This window comes from Dipodomys spectabilis, unplaced genomic scaffold, assembly GCF_019054845.1.
Source record: "Dipodomys spectabilis isolate Male_0828 unplaced genomic scaffold, ASM1905484v1 ptg000241l, whole genome shotgun sequence".
Taxonomy (NCBI): domain Eukaryota; kingdom Metazoa; phylum Chordata; class Mammalia; order Rodentia; family Heteromyidae; genus Dipodomys; species Dipodomys spectabilis.
The window spans coordinates 2,592,822-2,614,061 of record NW_024870918.1 but is presented as its reverse complement, the minus strand read 5'-3'; the positions used below and the strand labels follow the sequence as shown (position 1 = coordinate 2,614,061).

The 21,240-nt window shown below is 40.0% G+C and overlaps 1 protein-coding gene across 3 annotated transcripts in view; it reads left to right on the top strand.

Moving 5' to 3' along the window:
• The window catches only part of Smarca2 (SWI/SNF related, matrix associated, actin dependent regulator of chromatin, subfamily a, member 2), a 172,544-nt gene extending 161,967 nt beyond the window's left edge, over positions 1 to 10,577 (top strand). For all 3 annotated transcript variants that reach the window (XM_042699317.1, XM_042699316.1, XM_042699318.1), the window contains 3 exons: positions 3,304 to 3,436; positions 7,766 to 7,908; positions 9,669 to 10,577. In XM_042699317.1, the coding sequence (XP_042555251.1) occupies positions 3,304 to 3,436; positions 7,766 to 7,908; positions 9,669 to 9,704 (312 nt within the window). In that variant the 3' untranslated portion in view covers positions 9,705 to 10,577. The remainder of the gene's footprint in view (positions 1 to 3,303; positions 3,437 to 7,765; positions 7,909 to 9,668) is intronic.
• Positions 10,578 to 21,240: the final 10,663 nt, after the last annotated feature.

Genomic DNA, 21,240 nt, shown 5'->3' with positions numbered 1-21,240 from the left:
CCTTCACTTTTCTATTTGTAACCTTCCATCAGGAATTGAAAGTACTATGGCCTAAAATGGGGAAAAACTGCCTTTAATTGCTTTAAAACAACAACAACAACAACAACAAAACCCACCTTTTGTAATTCTCGTTACATTCTCCTCTCCATAGTTAGCTAGCAAGCGGGAGTGTGTACAAGTAACACTGAATTGATTAAAACCACAAGGGGAAGGACACTTCCACTTTAATTACAGCTCAATTACTCTCACCTTTTTTTTTTTTTTCTATTTGCATTCCTGGCCTAATGCGGTCTCACACCCAATGAAGAAAGCAGAATGCAATGATAGGCCCCTAGGCCTGCCAGTCAGCACAGTGCTAAACTACCCCTGGGCCTCTGCTGATCAGACACTTAACCTACATTCCATTCATCAAACCCAACACCAGGAGACACTTCCAAATGAACCCCCTCCCAAAGAATCATTGCATTTCCAGGTTTATAATAATTAATGTTTGTTTTATCTTAACCCCAAACAAAAGGCCTTAAAAGCAAGTTTTCTGTATTGGAAACTTGAAAGAAAGGTAGGATGAAAGCCAATACAAAAAGGAAGTCAAAGAGTCGACTGAGAAGCCTGTTGTGATTGATTGTTTCATATAGTTTCTAGATACACTTCCTAATTTATTTTATTTTATTGTAAAGATGCTATGCAGAGGGGTTACAGTTAGATGAGTAAGGCAATGAGTACATTTCTTATCCTGCATTGTTATCCCTTCCCTTTCCCACTCCCTTCCCTCCCCCAACTCCCTCACTTCTACCCTCCCCTCCACGCCATCCCCCCCACCCCTGCTCCCGCCCAAAGTTGTAAAGATCATTTCCAATATACTGTCTTGTGGGCATCATTGTTTCGATGGGTCATCCTGTGTCTTTGTTTCAGCGTTTACATTTTCCAATTCTTTAATGTCAACCTTATTATTATATACATCCATTTTCCTCTCCACATTTCTGTCACACAACTGAAATGCAGGGAAAATGGCTCTGCATTGATTACTCTCTGGTTAGTCCATGGTTGTCCTGCTCAACCACCTTTTTTTTTTTTTTTTTTTTTTTGTACCAGTCCTGGGGCTTGAACTCAGGACCTGGGCTCTGTCCCTAAGCTTTTTGCGTAAGGATAGCACTCTTCCAGTTGAGCCACAACTCCATTTGGGGCTTTTTAGTAATTAATTGGAGATAAGAGTCTCACAGAGTTTCCTGTCTCAACTGGCTTTGAACCTTGATTTTCAGATCTCAGCCTCCTGAGTAGCTACGATTAACAAGCCCAAGCCACAGGTGCCCAACTCACATACTTTTGTATCTTGCCATTTGTCACCTTCTAAAGCTTTGAGGCTCCATATGTGCTTTCCAGAGTCACTTCATCTCTATACAGTGTTTCTCCAGTTGACACCTTCCTATAGTCTGGAGCATCATCTCCTGCCGATCCTCAGCCTAAACAGTTGCTGGTGCAGTTAGACGATTCCATCAACGGCTACTTCCCCACATCACTGTTTCTAGTTTCTTCTTTTGAGACCACCATAGATTCCCCCTGCAGCTGTGACTGGTACAGACACACCTAGAGAATCTTTAATTCCTTCATGAGACAGTAACAGCTGAGTGGCAGAGTACAGCGTCATAGCCAGGAAGCTGACCTCTCAGATCATCTCCCAAGCCAGCCAGGGAGGAAAGTCCATGAGACTCTTATCTCCAATAAACCACCAGAAAACCAGAAGTGGCGCTGTGGCTCAAGTGGTAGAGTTCTTCCCTTGAGCTGGGGAGCTGAGGGCCAGCTCCTAGGCCCAGAGTGTAAGCCCCATGACCAACTAACTAACTAAATAAACAAACAAATAAATAAGATAAATAAATCTATTAGGATGTCTCTATCACATTTTGTCCCAGTGGTCCCATTCCATGGTACTCTCACCCTGGTCCATCATTTTCCCCTTTCACTCAGAGTTTACCATGAGTTGCTCTATTATTTTGAATATGAGGGTCCTTACATTAAAAGAACAGGTTCCTAGAGAATAGAAGCTATTTTTTCCTTTGTAATTTTTTTTTAACCATCGTGGTTAAAATTGACCATCTTTTAAGGCTACCATTTAATAGTGTTGGTTTTATTCATGTAGTGTGCCACAAGTCTCCAGCACTTTCTTGTCGCCCAGAACTGACACTTTGTGTGCGTAACAACTCTCCTTTCTTTCCTGAGCCCTGCTGACCACTCTCTGTTTCTATAAATTTGACTAGTTTAGATGCTCCATTTAAATCAAATCATCCAGTGTTTGGGTTTACCTGGTCATAACATGTGAGAAGATCATCTTCCTTTTGAGGATTGAATAATACTTCATCATATGAATATACTACATTATTTCTAGTCACATATCTTTCTAAAAGGTTATTTTGGTTACTTCTAGCACTTGCCTATCATGAATCTTATGAATATGGATATACAAATAGCTCATCAAGACCCAGCTTTTAATCATTTAGGAGACATACCTAGAACTGTGATTCCTGGATCACCTAGTCATCCTGGGATTTTTTTTGTGTGTGTTTTTTTTTGGTTAGAGAAGACTACTTTTTAATTTTATGTCCTGTCCCTCTCAATACCTGCCAAGCCTGAGTGCATACATATATTAAAAACCAAGCATTGAGTAGATGAATGCTGACTGGCACTGATAAGCATTTTTTGTTGTTGTTGGTCATGGGCCTTGAACTCGGGGGTGGAGTGCTTTTTACTTAGGCTAGGGCTCTACCACTTTAAGCCACAGCACCACTTCCAGTTTTCTGGTAGTTATAATTGGAGATAAGAGGCTCACAGGAAATTTTCTGCCTGGCTTGGCTTTGAACTGTGATCCTCAGATCTCAGCCTCTTGAATAGCTAGGATTACCAGACATGTGCCACCAGCCAGCTCCAGGTTGATCAACTTAATAATAGGAAATAACATTATAAAGATTTCTTTGCCATAGTATTACTGTAATATGTAACAGAATAATTCAAACAACAGATATTATAATGCTGTGTTGTTGTTCAAGATGAGGATATCCTCATTCACCCTCCAAGCACACATACTTCGATATGATTTTAACTGCTTTCCAACGTGCTCTCTTTAGAATATGTGCCTCTTTTGAGAGTGTCTTTGGGTTCAATGCCATGCTGTTGACTTTCCTGAGGACATTAAGAGCTAACAGTGACATTTCTGCTAACAGTCTCGTAAAAGAAAGTTATGATAGGGAAGAGTCTACTGCCAGTGATGACCTCAGATGGCAGTTTTTAATAGATGCCATTTTAATTGTTTAGATCTACGAAGATTCCATCGTCTTACAGTCGGTGTTTAAAAGTGCTCGGCAGAAAATTGCCAAAGAGGAAGAGAGTGAGGATGAAAGCAATGAGGAAGAGGAAGAAGAGGAGGAGGAGGAGTCCGAGTCAGAGGGTGAGTCCAGCATCAGGCCTCTGTTCTTCCTGGCCTGCCCCCACCTGCAGATGCTCCATTTCCACAAGACTTGGGAGTTGGGCAGATGAGATGCAAGTCCTTAATCTGCTTTGACCTTGTGGGTAACCTCAGGCCATATATTTAACTTCAAATTCAGAGACCTAGAAGTTGCACTTGAGCAGGTTCATAACATGTACCAGTGCATAACGTTAGGCTAGGCATATTGCAGACTCTGAGCATGTTACATTTGGGTATTAGTACAGTAATGCTGTGAATACATCTGTCTACCCGTTAGCACAGTGTTTCCCTCAGACAAAGCTTGCAGAGTGTAAATCGTAGGCCCCACCCAGTGATTCTGAATCAGCAGCCTGTGCTGGAGCCTGCACATCCGAATTTCTAATAACTTCCTGCTGGATATTGACGCAACTGAGGTCACAACTTAAGAATCAGTGCATTTGGAAATAACTGTCAATCTGAGCTGGAACTGTGTGGTCCACTCAGTGGTCCATAGTGCTGTGGTGTATGTCTGGAGGGACAGAGCTATTGCTGTTTAAAATACTGATATTTTCCTCATCACGGATTGGATGTTGGTTTGCTTGTCTGTTTGTTTGCATGAGCTGAGGTTCTGAAATTGTGCATTGTAGAGTATTTGGTATCCTCTTGAATTTTACACCCAAGGAAAGAACCTTAATGTTTCAAAGGTGACAGCTCCCTTTGAAAGTAGGAAGCCTAAAGTTTCTTTTTACCTAATTGTATTACCATCCCTAATTTCTACTTAATATATGCCATTAGTCATTATCTATATGTAAAAGTGGATGTTACAAGCCTAGCGCTGGTGATACATACCTGTAATCTTAGCTACTGTGGAGGCCAAGATCTGAGAATCATGATTTGAAGCCAGCCCCAGAGGAAAGCCTGTGAGACTTTTTTTTTTTCCCCCAGTCCTTGGGGTTTGAACTCTGGGCTTAGGTGCTATCTCTGAGCTTCTTTTCTTCAAGGTGAGTGCTCTACCACTTGAACCACAGCACCACCTCCAGCTTTTTTGAGTAGTTTATTGGAGGTCAGGGTCTCACAGACCAGTCTGGCTTTGAACCATGATACTAGATTTCAGTCTCTTGAGTAGCTAGGATTCCAGTCATGAGCCACTGGTGCCAGATACCTGTTAGACTTTTATATCCAATAAACTACAAAAAGGAAAAAAAAAAAATGAAGTAGATTTGTGACTCAAGTGGTAGAGCACTAGCTTTGAACAAAAGAAGCTAAGGGACAGTGTCCAGGTTCTGAGTTTAATCCCCAGGACTGGCACACACACACACACATGCAAAGTATCAATGACCTGTTTAGCATAGATGACTGGGAAGATATTAAATTGTAATACAATTATACAATACTTTAAAGTTTTGAAAAGTTGCCTTCTATGATATAGCATAATTTTTCTATATCAGATATATGAACGGATACGGACCAACTGTATTAATGGACCTCTTTGACTCAGACCATTTGTTTCCATTTTGAACAATGCTGCCATATGTATGAAAACAGAACAAAGAAACTTAGTGAAATCATTTGAAGAAGGGAAGAAGGGGATAAGGGAGAGAGATAAGGGGTTGATCTGTGTATAGGTGTGGAAATATAACAATGAAAACCCCCTTGTACAACCAGTGTATACTAATAAAAAAAGAAATCCTGTCTTAGGCTTTCCAACCTATAGATGATTTAAAACATTTTAAATGCACGTTCTGTACATATTGCCACATGTAACTGAGCTCCGTGCTCACCTGCAGAGAACCTACACGCCTTTCTCCTTATCCTTCAACACTATTTTTACTGACTATGCCTTTTGTTTGTTTTCAGTTTAACCTCTCTCAATTTCATATGATTATTCATGAGATCTGATATCTTAGCATTTGACAAATAAGTCTACACCATCTATCTAGGAATATGTTTCATTATTTCAGAGCTGCATCCCAAATCTGTTTTTAAATAGCTGTCTTCTTCTTATCCCATTTATCAAGTCACAATTTTCCCCAATTCTCTCTTGAGTCAATGAGTTAATTTTTTCTTGCTGCTACAACAAATGACCCACACTTAATAGCTTGATACAACAAAAATCTGTCACAGTTCTGCAGGGCACAAGTTCAGCTTGGGTCTCTCTGGACTAAAAGCAAGGTGACCGAGGCCTGAGCTTCCTGTTCATCCCCTTTCCTTGTTCATCATGGTTGGTGGCAGCCTCAGTTTCTTAGGATAAGAACTAGGCTCCCGTTTGATTGTTGGTGGTCAGCAGAGGACCAGCTTTAGCAGCACTGTTTGGCTAATGACCTTAGCTCCATCTTTAAACCCAGCAGTGACAGGTGGAGTCTCTGGGTTGCCTCCCACTTCATGTGTCAGCCGATTACAAAGACTCACCTAGAAACCTCTCACCTCAAGGTCTGATGATTTTAGCAGCTTGATCACTTTGTCTGGGTCAGATGGTGACAGGTTCTAGATTGTAGACATCGCAAGGAAGGAGAAGTCTAATAACTCTGCCTAGACTAGCAGGCTTGGTAATTTGAACTTCTCAGAGTTACATATGGTGGCATCGTAGAAGCTGACTGTGGGGCTTAGCTTATAGTTGGCTTAGGTGCTTGCTTGTCCACCACAGCCAATGGGATGTCTTTTCTTTAGAGATACAGATCTATTAGCACACAAGCGTGATAGATTTTGCTTATCCCACACTCCAGGTGCATTGAAATGGTGGCCCAGGGAATCTACTTCCTTTCTGACTTTATTTTCCTGTGTTTTCTACCCTCACTCACCTTTGTAGGGATTTCACTTTGGAAATCATCTAGAATCTGCTGATAGGAAAAGCTCACAGGATCCGTTATTTTAGAGCATTTATACATTCATTAATAGGTAGTCCTTTTTGTCTGCAGTCCTTTGCTGTCTTTCATTCTGAATTTCTCAGCTCTGAAGGCCTGCCATCTGAGCACACATAAAGCAGCAGACATCTAGTAGGATGGATAGAAACTTTGACTAGGAATTCTGCTTTGTTTCCTTATATCAGCCAACTATTGCCCTGTTTAGGATGGGGGAAGGGCAGATAAACCTTCAGTTCAAAGTAACCTGGTTGTCATCACTGTGTGAGCTTATATTTCCCTGTGGGAAGTCTGAAAATTTCTTATCTTAGAGATAATCTTCTGGAGTTACGACCCTCTCCATTATAGTATCTCTCTGCAGGTGTCTTGAGAGCCACTGAACATAATATGCTTAGGAAAACTGGTGTAAGTGAGTGATCCACATTCTCAGCCATCTCAACCACAAAGTACTAAGGCTGCCTGTCCCAGAACAAGGCCATAGATCTTCTTTGATCCAAGCGACACACACCTGTATTTGTGCTATAGACCTTTGAACTCTTTTAAGTGTCTTCATTTCTATCTCTAGATTGCCCTATGAGGGTCCAAAGGAATGTAGTCCTCCTAAAGGCTAAGTTGGCAGAAAACTGTCAGAAGCTTACCCCATGGGTGCTTCTACCTGCCCCTCCCCAACCCCAAACACTGCCAGGATAGGTTAACACAGGGCATTATGGGAACTTTGCTTGTCCCCACAAAAAACACTTCAGCACCTTTCACTGGTGGCCTGGCAAAATAAGGTCATGGTAACCATAGATGGAAGCATTACAAGTGCTGATAAGCAAATCTGATGTGAGCTGATGCATAAAAGAAAAAAACAGAGAGGTGTGAAATGTATGTGTATGGTGGTGTATGTGTATTTACAAAATTCAAATATATGTCTGTAACGTGGTCTTGAACTTTTTATACTATACACATACAGAAATGGAGGTATTTGTATACATGGACTATGGTTTTTTTCATTATTATTTTAATTTCCTGCAAAGAATCACCAGAAAGAGAATCAGGGAAAGCAATGAAGGAGAAGTTGTTTTCAAAAGCACAAAATGAAAGTTAAAAACAAGATACGCCTTTCAACTGTGTGCCTTGCCCGACTTTTGAAAAATTAGTATTTCAGTTTTCTTTTTAAGTCAGTTACTGACACGGTAAAATTATTGGCTTTTTCACTATGCACACTGATTTACATGTAATATAAAATATCTTGAATAAATGCCTATGTACCTCATAGTCCCTGTTTAGCCAGAAAAAGAATCCGTCTCCAGCTCCTACCCTACCCCCGCATCAGGTCTGCTTCATAGGACTCGAGTGATCTTCCAGACGGACACAGGACCAGGGCAAAGAGCAGGCTGGGGTGTTCCGGGCACTCCGGGCGGGGTCATTATCTGTAAAAAGACTTCTCTGTGAATCCTCACTCGTGGGTGTTTCTGATTTCCTTTTGTAGCAAAATCTGTTAAGGTGAAGATCAAGCTTAATAAAAAAGACGAGAAAGGTCGAGACAAAGGAAAAGGCAAGAAAAGGCCAAACCGAGGGAAAGCCAAACCTGTGGTGAGCGACTTCGACAGTGACGAAGAGCAGGATGAGAACGTAAGTACACCCCTCCCCCCTCCGATGTCCCAGAGGCCGAGGGGTCCTGTCCCCGCTCTGTGCCCGTGTGGCCACCCCTGTGTCTCTGCCCCTTCTCACAACACCGAAAATGAGACAGGCTGGGGAGATTTCAACATAAACAGCTACGTGATGTCGAACAAAGCGTCTGGGTGTTTTGTTTTTGTCGGTCATGGGGCCTGAACTCTGGGCCTGGGCGCTGTCCCTCAGCTCTTCAGCTCAAGGCTAGTGCTCTACCACTTGAGCCACAGCGCCACTTCCAGTTTTTTCTGGCTTATGTGGTGCTGAGGAATCGAACCCAGGGCCTCAGGCATGCAAGGCAAGCGCTCTACCACTGAGCCACCTTCCCAGCCCCAACATCTGGGTTTTTTATATTGCTTTTTCCCCCTTTTGTGCCAGCAGTATGGTTTGAACTAAGGACTTCCCACTCTTTCCCCTGGTTGAAGCTCTACCACTTGAGCCATGCCTCCAGTCCAACATTTTGCAAATGGGGGATGTTCTATTTTTCCTTTCTTAAAAAGTTATTCTTAAGTAGTTGTACAAAGGGGTGTCAGTGTCAATGTGAATACAATACATCTTGATGAGTGTCAGCCCTCTCATGAAGATAGAGTCCTATAGACTTTTTGCCTAAGCTAGCTTCAAACTTTGGTCCTCTAATCTGAATGGCTTGAATTACAAGTGTGAGCCACTGCTACTTGGCCTTGTATATTACTTTTTAAAAATAGTATTTTTAAATGAAAAATTGTGGAATCGATTTCCCTTCCCACTTACCCTTTTCAAATCTTTTCAACTCTTTCTTTTCACTTACCTGCAAATGTATTTTTCTTCATGGCCTGTTAATATTTTATATTCATCTCAGCACAGTGCTTACCATATAACAGATTAGACAGAACAATGAGAAAAATCTATTGTGATGTCAGAGGTCAGGGATCAAGTTGCTACTTAAGGTACCATACAAATTAAATATCTAGGGGCGTTCTTGTTAATATTTGGAAAATTCAGGCAGAACCTAGTGATGTGTGAAGCTTAGGTTTCTTCCTACACAGTGCATGTCCAGTGCCTAGCATCATGAGAGACAGATGTCACTAAAGATATTACCGAAGTCAGTACTTAGGTTGTGAATGCTTCACTCCAAGTCCAGAAGCAGGTAAACAATGGGGCCAAATTCAGCCCTTGGTGTTATATCTCAGTCCTAGTGGCTGCATCTGCCTATTTAGAAGACCCAGGAGCAACTACTTCTGTAGTACCTCCCTTCCATTCACTTTGCAGAGAGGCTTGCATACGATGACTCTTCCATATTTTTTTCTTCCTGGAAGTGATTTTTCCATTTTAGTGTATAAGCTAGTAGTTGGATTTTTCTTCAACACACTGCCACTCTGCCCTGATTGTGAATTTCTAGAATTAGGATATTTTCACATCTTCTTCAACTCCTGTATGTTTCCTTAGATGATTTTACTAATAAGCCAGGCATCAAATGCATGCTCATTGTGCTTCTCCCATGAATTTTCTAAAAGAGATCTAAAAGGAGACATTTGTAGCCATACATTTCAGAAGCAGCGAACAATCGGCAGAGCTGATAGGGTGGGTATGGCTTTGGGCTTTTCAATATGGACCTGTCCAACTTAGCTTCTAGCTTGCCCAGGACTTCGAAGCATCTTCCTGTCTGTCCAGAATGAGATTTGGATCATGAGCTCTTTGTGAAATATCATTGCCTCTTACCTTTTTTTTTTTTTTTTCTTTAGGAACAGTCAGAAGCAAGTGGGACTGACGATGAGTGATCACCTGGACCTTTTTTTCCACCATAGAACTGAATCCTTTCCTCTTCCCTCATTTCTTCCCAGTGAGTTCACTTGTCCTTGGTGGACTGGGTTGTTTCTACGTCCTCATCTTCATCTATAAACTAGCTTTAGGATAGTGCCAGACAAACATATGATATCATGGTGTAAAAAAAAAAATACACACACACAAATACTTGTAACATATTGTGACCAAATGGGACTCAAAGATTCAAAGATTCAAGCCAACAAAAGCTTTTGATGGAAAAAAAAATATGTGGGTGGAAAGTATATTTCTATGGGTGGGTCTAATTTGGTAACTGTTTGACTGTGCCTGATTTTATCACCTGGTCTGATGAGAAGATTTTTTTTGTGTGTGTCTTTTGTAGTACCAATAACCAGGAGAAGCCATTAAAAGCCACTGGTTATTTTATTTTTCATCAGGCAAGATTTTTTCAAGATTTTTATTTGTTCAGTACTTTTTTTTTTTTACACTGTGATACATATAAGCAACTTTAATAGGTGATAAATGTACAGTAGTTAGATTTCACCTGCATATATACATTTTTCCACTTTATGCTCTATGATCTGAAGAACAAATGCTTTTTGAATTGTATAGGATTTATGTCTACTGTAAACATTGCTTAATTTTTTTTTTCCTTTTGCTCTTGGTTTTAAATTTTTTGTTAAAAACGCGATTGACGATTGCAATCTTTAGAGTGTATTGAACGGCTCCCTTTGTCCACTTGACCTCCCGAGTTCCCAAGGTGTATTGTCTCCTCCCTAAAGTGTACTTAATCTTTGCTTTCTTTGCACAATGTCTTTGGTTGTGAGTCATAAGCCTGAGGCAAATAAAATTCCAGTAATTTTGAAGAATGTGGTGTTGGTGCTTTCCTAATAAACACATAATTTAGCTCAACAAACGTTGCCTCTTGTTTTTAAGTCTTAGGGCACTGAAATGCTTGGGACGGAGGTGGCAGTGTGCTACATAGGGCTGGGCAGGTTCTGGCTATAGAACACATAATAAGGGAGAGAGAGAGAGAGAGGGAGGGAGAGAATCTGCTGAAGTGATATAGATATGTTTTTAAGGAATAGGAAAGCACATTACTTCCCTGGCTCCTGCCTATGAAATAGTTGAAGAGAGATGCTTCTATGGACCAAACCTCCCAAAGTCCCTCCTCAGTCTCATCTTGTGACTTACATTCTGCTTATTTGCCAGAAAATTTATGAAGGCATTTATATAAAGATTTCAAAAGTATCCCATTGAAAGACTGGTTCAGTGAATATCCATATACCCTTTGACTCAGAATTGACAATCATTAATACTTACCCTCCCCGGCTACTTTTTAATAAAACATCATAAAAATAAGTTGCAGTAATCACAGTCATTATCATGCCCAAAGGAATGAACAATTGCTTCCTGCTCTCTAATATTCAAGCCCCCATCATTTTCCCAATTGCTTAAATTTGTCTGGTATCTAAGTATGATCTTATTAGAAACAATACTTCATATTTGATTGTCAAGTTTCCAGTATTATCATCTGTGTGTGTGTGTACTAGTCCTGGGGTTCAAACTTAAGGCTCAGGGTATTGTCCCTGAGTTTTTGTCTTCACTCTACCACTTGAGCCATAGCTCCACTTCCAGTTTTTTGGTGATGAATTAGAGACAAGAATCTCAGTCTTTTTTGCCTGGGCTGGCTTCAAATCACATACTCAAATCTTAGTCTATTGAGTAGGTAGGATTACAGCCATGAGCCACGGGTGCCCAGCTCCAAGATTAGATTACCTTTTTCTAAGGAAATGATGGTGGCAAGAAACATTTATGGATAATAGATAAGTAAAAACTTTTTTCAGTTGTCTAAGTCAGAGCTCTTTGAGAATATAAGGTTTGGAATTGCCAATGTTGTATTCTGTTTCTTAATGGAGATGTGACTCAAATATAGCACACACAATCCTCTGAAGCAACTTCCTTGTCTTCCTAAACACTGAGACTCTCATATCTGAACTTCTGATTAGTCTGAGCATTACTAAGTATTGGGTTTCCCTCTTGGTTTTGTTTCTATTGCTATATTGTTTATATTTAATATTGCTAACAGCTATTGCTGTTAGGAAACTTTCATAAGGAATAAATCACGTTATCTTACTGAGATGACTTATTGTTAACTTCAAAGAAAGCAGTTTCATTCCCTGTCTCCATTTCTATGTTTTCTATATTTTATATGTTCTTTGCTGTCTCTTGGCTTCAGTGGCATTGCTATTCTAAAGCCATCAAAACTGTTGCTTTCTTGGTTCAAGATTTCTGCACTGTGAAGATGTCTTCTTGCTGCTGTCTTTACTAATGTTCTTCCTGGCTCTAGTGGAAATAAGTCATCCCACACTCTCCTACCCAGCACATGAATTACCTGTTTGTCTAAGGTCTCCATGGGGTATGTGCTACCCACTCAGTATCTACCTTTGTTACCAGATTGCTTTCATAGCCTTGTGGTGCTTACTTAGCTTTAAGGAAAACAATGAATAGCCATGAGAATAGGTCTACTTGAGCTCTGTTGTTGGTTCGCTGAATTGCTTAGGGAAAGGCAACATATAGTGGAAATCAGTGCACAACAAAACTGCCCAGTTCATGACCACAAAGGAAGAATAAGGAAGTGAGTTCTCACAGGTCTCTTCAGAGGCATACCCACAATCATCTCCATCTCCCAGTAATAGGCTCTGCATCCTAAAAGTTCAACTACCTCTTAGTAATGTCACTTCCCACGAGTACTGCCTGGTGGAACAAGCCTTTATGTGAATGATCATTTAATTGATTCAATGATTGCAGTACTGAGTATTAAACCACAGGCCTCATAGTTGTCACTCCAGAGCTTGAGCTGCATCCTCAGTTCTGAATTCTGAATGCAGGGCTTCATTCTTGTTAGGCAAGTACTCTACAACTTGAACCACAAATATAGCCATTTTTGTCCTGGCTATTTTTGAGATGAAGTCTTGCTTTTTGCCAGGCCAATGTCAATCATGATTCTTATATTTTATTGCACACTCTAGTTGGCTCATACCACCATCCACTGGCCCTCTCTGTCTGTCTGTCTGTCCTCTGTCTAGCTACCTACCTACCTATCTAATCTCATTAACTTTGCCAAGATATCCTCAAATTCTCAATCATTCCGTCTCCTCTTGAGTAGCTGAGATTCTACCTATTTCCACTAGGCTCAGTTTAGTAACAAACCTTTAACATGGTTAAAGGGACATTCAATATCCAAATTATAGCAAGTATATTGTTATGATTCTATTTCATTACTATATTTTTGGGGGGGCTGGTCGTGGGGCCTGAACTCTGGGCCTGCGTGCTGTCCCTCAGCTCTACAGCTCAAGGCTAGCGCTCTACCACTTGAGCCACAGCACCACTTCCAGCATTTTCTGCTTATATGGTATGAAGGGATCGAACCCAGGGCCTCATGAATGCAAGGCAAGCACTCTACCACAGAACCACTTTCCCAACCCCTACTACTTACTCTTAATCTCTTATTATTCCTGCTTATTATGCTTTGCCATAGGTATTCATGTAGATGCAGAAAACATAATTTAATAGAATTCAGTATTATCATTAGCATCGGGGGCAGGAAGGGGGATGTCTTAGATCTCCTCTTTGGATGAGAGGGAATTTCCATATAGCTTCAAGCCAAGTCCCACACTCAGGTGAGATGCATTCCGAAGCATTTCCCATGGGGAGATTCTGGAGCCAACAGCAAACATACCCTTATGAGAGCATAGCTTTTAGCTGGCTCTCCTGCCCGCCCAGCCTTAGCTTAAGTCAGCCCCACGGGCAATTTCAGTCTCCTCTGTGCACCTGGCTTGGCACACATGGCTGGTTCTGTCGGAGTTAGAGCCTGGGCTCCAAGCCCGAGCTGTGTGGTCTGAAGTAGGGAGATTCTCACAGAGCCAGCCCTTGCAACGGGAATGTTGTAAAGATATCCTGTTGAATTTTACAGGTATTATTGCAGAGCCAGAAGACTGAAGCAGATAAGGTACTGTGTCCCTCAACAGTAAGGACACTGAGAAACAAGTCAGGTGACTTCACGTGGACTGAGGGCTACAATTTGACAATATAATCTCATGGGGCCACCGTTATCTATGTGATCCAAATCATTTGATGGTACATTGTAGCAGGGATGTGAAAGTTTCTGAAGACCTCCTTTCTTTTCTAAAGCTGCTTATTTAACTTTTAAGGTAACTTTTTTGTTTTCTTTTACAGATGAGAAACTCATGGCCCTGACCTAGAAATCAAATATGTGGAGTTTTCTGGACTTTGCTATAGACTTGAGTTTTAATTTCCTCCACAAAATGTGAAGAGTGAGTTGTCCTGTCACTCTACTCTTTGTAGTTGATAGTTTATGTTGTTAAGAAGTTTCCATTATGTTAGGGGAAAAAGTATTTATAAATGTTTAAAAATTTAGAAATGTTAAGAAACAGCTGACTTGATTATTTTCTCTGCTAAAGAACATAACCGCTTCCATGAAGTTTCTCCAAGGGACAAGTTCAAGGTCAGATTAAAGTTTGTTCTAAAATGTTTATTTTGCCTGGAGCTGGCTGCTTATGCCTATAATCTTGGCTATTCAAAAGGCTGAGATCTGAGGAGGATCTCAGTTCACAGCCAGTTTAGGCAGACAAACCCAAGACTCTTATCTCCAACTGATACACAGAGATGATAGAAACAGAAGTGTGGCTCAAGTGGTAGAGCACCAGCCTTGAGTGAGAAAGCTAAGGCCCTGAGTTCAAGCCCTAGCACTGACACATACAAAAAATAGATTAATAAAGTGTTTCAATATTTAGACTTGATTAGGATTCATTCTTTGTCACCATGCACTTTAGGACTGGTGAAAATTGCTAGGTGACGTTTGGGAAGGAGGTTTCAAAGAATTCTTAGGGCATAACTATAAGATGATGTGTTCTCCTGAAAAGCTGATGTTTCTCTCAGGAAGTCCTTGTAATGAACAATAGTTTTTGTTTGTATCCAGGAGCTTCCTGGAATATTAAACTTGTGCTCATGAAGACAATGGAAACTTAGGTCATTTTAATGTAGACAGCTGTGAGAGGTACAATATTTTAGTTTTTAGTTCTACCTTAAGGATGTTAGATCTTTTATTCCTAAATAAAAGATCTAACAACTTGTTGTTGTCTGCAACTTGCCTTTTTTCACTTAATGATACATTGGGTTTCCTTTTTCTTTTCTAAAACAAGGGATAGACTGAACTTGCTCTTACTTTCCTCTGTTGTAAAGAATGCTTTTTGCTTTTCCATATAACCTAAATTAATGTACATTACAGGAAGAAATGGAAGTGCTGTGAACTGTGTAATATCAGTCCCTACCAAGGGTCTCACTGGAAGGGGCTGGGCCCCATGCTAGTGCTATTGGGAGGAAGACTGTAGTTGGGGTCTTATGAGAAGTCCTCAGGTCACTGGGGCTGTGCCCACAAAGGATTGTGGGACTCTAGCCCATTCTCTCTTTCTCTCTGTCTCTGTCTCTGTCTCTCTGTCTCTGTCTCTCTATCTCTGTCTCGATCACTTGCTTCCAAAAGGCAAGAATATTAGCTCCTATTCTCTGCTGTCTTCTTCAGAGAGCAAACCTATGTGGCTCACAGACCTTAAGCTTTGAACCTCTAGAACTATGAGTACACCTTTCTTTCCTCCCAAGTAGCCTGTCACGTACTTCACTACAGCAATGCAAAGCCAACTAACACAGTAAAGACAGGGAGGGACAGGGAGTTGCTCATATTACCACTGAAACGTCTAGGTTTCAATGCATCAGAAGGAAGGTGGAAGGATTCTTTCCTGCTCACATGACAAGTCCCAGAGCAAATGGAAAGTCAACAGCTTTTCTTAGATTCATCACAGAACTTGGTTCGTGGGACAAATCCATGGCCTATATGAATGGAGAGGACAGCGCAGGAACTAAAAGGTCTCCATAAGCAGAACTCAGATTAAAAAAAAACAAAAAAAAATTCTAACCTGAAATTTAGGAATTGTGCCAAGTTCAGTGTGGACATGTTTTTAATTTAAAATTTTCAGCACGAGGGCTGGGAAAGTGGCTCAGTGATAGAGTGCTCGCCTTGCATGCATGAGGCCCTGGGTTCCATTCCTCAGCACCACATAAGCAGAAAAAGTCAGAAGTGGCACTGTGGTTCAAGTGGTAGAGCGCTCGCCTTGAGCTAATGAGCTCAAGGATCTTTACCTGCAGAAGCTCTATCTGCCTCTCACAGCCAATATCTGAAACATGTCACTTTGAGCTTCCAAAAGGTCAAGAGGAAAAGTCAGCATTTTTTTCAGGTGTCTTTGATTTTTGTTTTGTTTTGGTTTTCTTATTGTTACTTAAAGGTGATATAAAGAGACAGAGCGGTTAGTTACAGTTATGTAAGTCAGATAAAGAGTACATTTCTTTTTGGAAGGTATCTCCCCTTCCCTCCCACCCAGATTTTCCCTCCTTCCCCACCCACACATTGTACAGTTTATTTTCAACAGTACTTGAGGACCGTGGCTGCATTTGTTTACCTTTTGTCCCTCCATTTCTGGGCCTCCCCTTACCTTTCCAAAGACAGAGAAGCAAACAGACAAAAAGAAAACAAAAACCGCATCAAAGAAAAATACCTCTTGTTGCCATTTCCTGAAGTTTATTATTTATTTATTTTTTTGGGGTCCGGTCGTGGGGCCTGAACTCTGGGCCTGGGCACTGTCCCTCAGCTCTTCAGCTCAAGGCTAGCGCTCTACCACTTGAGCCACAGTGCCACTTCCGGCTTTTTTCTTTTTGCTTATGTGGTGCTGAGGAATCGAACCCAGGGCCTCACATGCAAGGCAAGCGCTCTACCTCTGAGCCACCTTCCCAGCCCTCCTGAAGTTTATTTTTGATAAATATTATATGATCAGAGCCACTGAGGCATTGCACCTTTCTTTGTTCCTCTCCTAAGAGTGTCCTCCTGTGCTTACTGGGTATGAAAGCCTAGAGACCTGTATAATGTATCGTGTCCCAGTGTATTTTAGATCTAACTTCTGCATAGGAGAGAAAACATACGTTGTTTGTGTCTCTGAGGTTGGCTTATCTCACTTAACATGATTTGTTCTCCGTCCATCAATTTTCCTGCAAATGACAGAATAGTCTTTCTAAGGCCTGTGTAGAATTCCATTTTGTACAGGTACCACTTTTTTTTTTTTTTTGATCCATTCATCTATTGTAGGGAAAAGTCGCCATTTAACATTCTCCAAAAGTATTCCATTCTTGACATGGCCTCAAGAGAAACTTGTCTTTTTCTCTCAGAGCTTATCCAGCTTCTAAGAGAAATGCCCAAATGCATGCCTTCTTAGCCTTCATGGCTTTTCTGGAGTGGCAGAAAGGGGTATGCATACACAAAAGGGAGAAGCACTTATCAAACTCCCAGCCAAGGGCACAGGCTCATTAAAAGACAGGGACCTAACCAGGACACAATAGAGACCTCTTCCAGAAACTGTGTTGGGAAAGCTGATGAACACCTAGGCGAAACTACCTCCCTCTCAAATACACAATCATCAAGGTGGACTAAATCTTAAATGTAAGACCTGAAACTAGGAAACTACCAGAAGAAAACATAGGTTAAAAAGCTTCAAGATCTAGATTTAGACCCCCCCCCCAAAAAAATATATTTTTCAGAGCAGATTTCAAAAGCAGAAGCAAAACTAGATACATATGATTTTATGTCACCAATTTAAAGCATTTGCAAAACAAAGAGAAAAAAATCAACATTGAGGAGCTTACTTCAGAAGGAGAGAGTTCTATTTGCAAACTCTGCATCTGAAAAAAAGGATTTTAGGCCACATAAATAAGGAATCCAAACAACTCATTAACAGCAGTGCCAACACACAGTGCCAACACGAGTTCCTAGGGTTTGATCTCCATCAACATTAAAAAAAATAATAGAAAAGAAAAGCGATCTGATACACTAAAATTATAAAAATGTAGAATCATACAAAAAATACTCAGTTAAAACTGAAGGAGGCAGAAAAAGATTAGAAGAAACAGGGCCAATGAACAAAAAAATGTATTGATCCAACTCTTTCAATAATCACTTTAAATGGCAAGATTCTAAATATACCAAATTAAAATGACTTCCAAAGTGACCAAAACAAGACCCAACTCAGCTGTCTATGAGAAACACATTTTCAATATGAAGATACAGATTCATATTTAAAAGATAATCATTTAATATCCTAGCATTAAGATCAGACTGAACAGATTTGGGGGGGGGAGTATTAGAGATAAAGAGTAGCATTACATATTTACAAAAAAAGTTTTTCCTAGAAAAAAAAACCCATTCTTTAAATTTTGATTTCCATTATTCTTGTTTATGTGGCTTTTTCCAGGATTTGTTAAAATATAGTTTACACACAATAAAGTTTGTCCATTTGAAAAGTAGAGTTCTGTTTGGTATTATCACACTCAACACATAAACACTCCCACAATATAAGCAAGTGGATCTTCGTATGGAAAAAATAAACTTCAATCATTTCCTCACACTATACATAAAATGAAGTTACTATAAATCAAAATTTATCATAAATTTAATGGGTAAACTGTAACATTGTAGGAGGAAATACAGTATCTTTGTGATACTGGATTAGAAAAACATTTCTTAAGACACAAAAATCAAGAAACATACTAATAAAATTGACTTTAAATTGCAAAATCTTTGCTCTTTGTAAGGCACAGGAATAAAACTGATGAAGAAAACTTAGACTATGAAAAACATTTGAAGATGGACACATACAAAATAACCCAAAACAAGTGTCTTAGAATTCAACAAAAGACAAACCAGCTGACAAGCAAAAGATTGGAATAGAGACTTCACAAAAGAAGGTATTTGAATAGCCAATAAGCACATACAGAGATGCTCAGAACCTCCCCATCATTAGAGAAAAGCCAAGTAAAGCTACCAGGGGTTCTAGTACATCCCCACTAGAATGGCAACAGTACACAAAGTATTGCTGGTAGGCATGCAAAATGGCCTAATGGCCCATTAACTTCTTGGTTGAAATGGCTGTACTATTACACAGTAGCATACGTGTCATGATTTAGTATAACATTTACTTCTAAAACATTGGGGCTGATATCATGGAATTTTTTTCTCTCCACTGTGTTTTTTACAAATAATTTAAATCCACTCTGACAGCTTTCATAATTATTTCTTAAAACAATAAGTCAAGTTTACCTTTAAGTCATTGCTAAAAACAGTCATTCCAATTACAATGGGTTTAAGATAAAACAGCTAAAGTTATTTTTTTTTTCTTTTTTATTTATTGTGCAAATACCATACAGAGGGGTTACAATTGCATGGGCAAGGTAATGAGTGCATTTCTTATCAAGCATTGCTGCCTCCTCCTTTGTTTCCCCTTATTATTTATTTTTTCTATCAGTTATATTCACTTCTGGTTACTTCAAACTCCTGGATATTTATTTTCATAATACTTCTATTGTTCTCTTTTTTTAAAGAGGCCCTGGAAAATGTCCTTACCTTAACTCCTTAAAGCCCCTAATGTGTTCTGCGTTTTGGTTTTGGTTTTGAAACAGATTCTTTACTTTTGGTTGTTGTTGGTGGTGGTCATGGAACTTGAATTCAGGACCTGGGTGCTTTTATACTCAAGGCTAGCACTCTATCACTTTGAGCCACAGCTCCATTTCCGAATTTTTAGTGGTTGATTAGAGATAAGAGTCTCAGGAACTTTCCTGCCTGGGCTGGCTTTGAACTGTGATCCTCAGATCTCAGCCTCCTGAGTAGTTAGGATTATAAGTGTAAGCCACCAGCCCCCAGCTTGAAACAGATTCTTACTATGCAGTCCAGGTGGCTTCAAACTTACAGTCCTACCAATATAGCCTCCAGAGTGATAAGATTACAGGTGTGCACTGCCGTACTTGGCTTAAGCCCTATTTTTTAATTTTTTTAAAATAGAGATTATAAATTCCTTCCCATTTGCTTATGATCCATAAAGCAGTTGTGCAAAGAAAGAGCTCCTTCAGAAATTTAAACACTTTTATTTGCCTGACACTGACAAGGGATTTTGTGCTGTGGTTAATTCTGCTCTGGGTGTTTGAGAAAGGCAGAGTTTGGGAACAGCAAGGTCTTGAAATGGAATTCTTTCACAGTTCTTCAGCATGGCTTATTTTTGTCACTCTGGGCCTTCTAAACAAATTTTCTCAGACTATTAGCTCTTGGGGAAGCAGGCCCATAATGTTGATATGGAGGCTTCTCCCTAGATAAAGTTTGCTGAAGTATAAAAAAAAAGCCACTATTTCTCTTCTTAGTTGGCTTAGTATATGCAATATTTGGAGTAAGTGATTCCCCAAATCAAGTATGTCCTGATTCCCATTTAAATTCTAGAGAATTCATACTTATGATAGCATTTTTGGGGGTAGTGCTTTGGAAACCTAGAACTCTAAAACTGCTTAGATTACATAAAGCTATAAGTATCATATAAATATATATATATGCATATATATTATAGATACATATTATATATACTTATATGTTATATTATAAATGTATAGATATATAATATATAACTATAAGATATATAAGATAAAACACACACACATGCACACGCATGCACATTCCCAGAAAACTCTTCCCAAAGAATGTGGTAATGCAAGCTGTACCATCATTGTCCTGTAATGGTACTGGGAAGGGACTACATTATATCCATAAGGCACAATGAATTCTCAGCACATCTCATTAGTGGGTGTTTGAATCAGCCAGTGTGACCTTACAAAATTTGCTAGAAACATGACTTATGAATCAAGTTTATGACAAGCAGCCCAAAGAAACAAATACCAGTTTCTACTGCTTCTAAACTCTGTTCCCAGTTTTCAACCTGTTTCATGAGTCATGAGGACTTATCTCCTATACAGCCCACTACCTTGATCTTTCCTCCTCCAAAGATGTTTCTCAAAGGTCCATCTGATATGTCCAGAAGCCAGCTTAAGCCTCCTGCAGAGGTGGCTCATCATTCAATTGGTGTGAAAATCTTTTGCAGGCTTTACAAGGCTTTCAAATACAAAGGACCTTTTTTCTTCCTTCTTTCCTTCCTTCCTTCCTCTTTCCTTCCTTTCTTCTTTTTGTGCCAACATTAGAAGTTGAACTAAGAGCCTTATGGTCTCTCTTAGCATTTTTGCTCTACCACTTGAGCCATACCTCTACATTTGGTTTTTGCTGGTTAATGGAGATAAGAATGCTATGGTATTTCCTGCCCAGGTTGGCTTTGAACTTCAATTCTCAGATCTCAGCCTCCTGAGTAGCTAGAATGACCGGGGTGACTCACCAGTACCTAATCACCTTGCTCTTTCTAATCATTGCCCACATTCCATTGCATTATCATAACTTATCTTTATATTGATGGGATAGTCTGGCTCTTTAGCGTCTGCTAATCAAATGAATGATATCAGTAGAGTGCTAGCCAAATGTTGTGGAGCCCTGTAGTCAGAACACAGTATCCAGACTTATAGAAGAGCAACTTGAAAATTTTGTTGGGG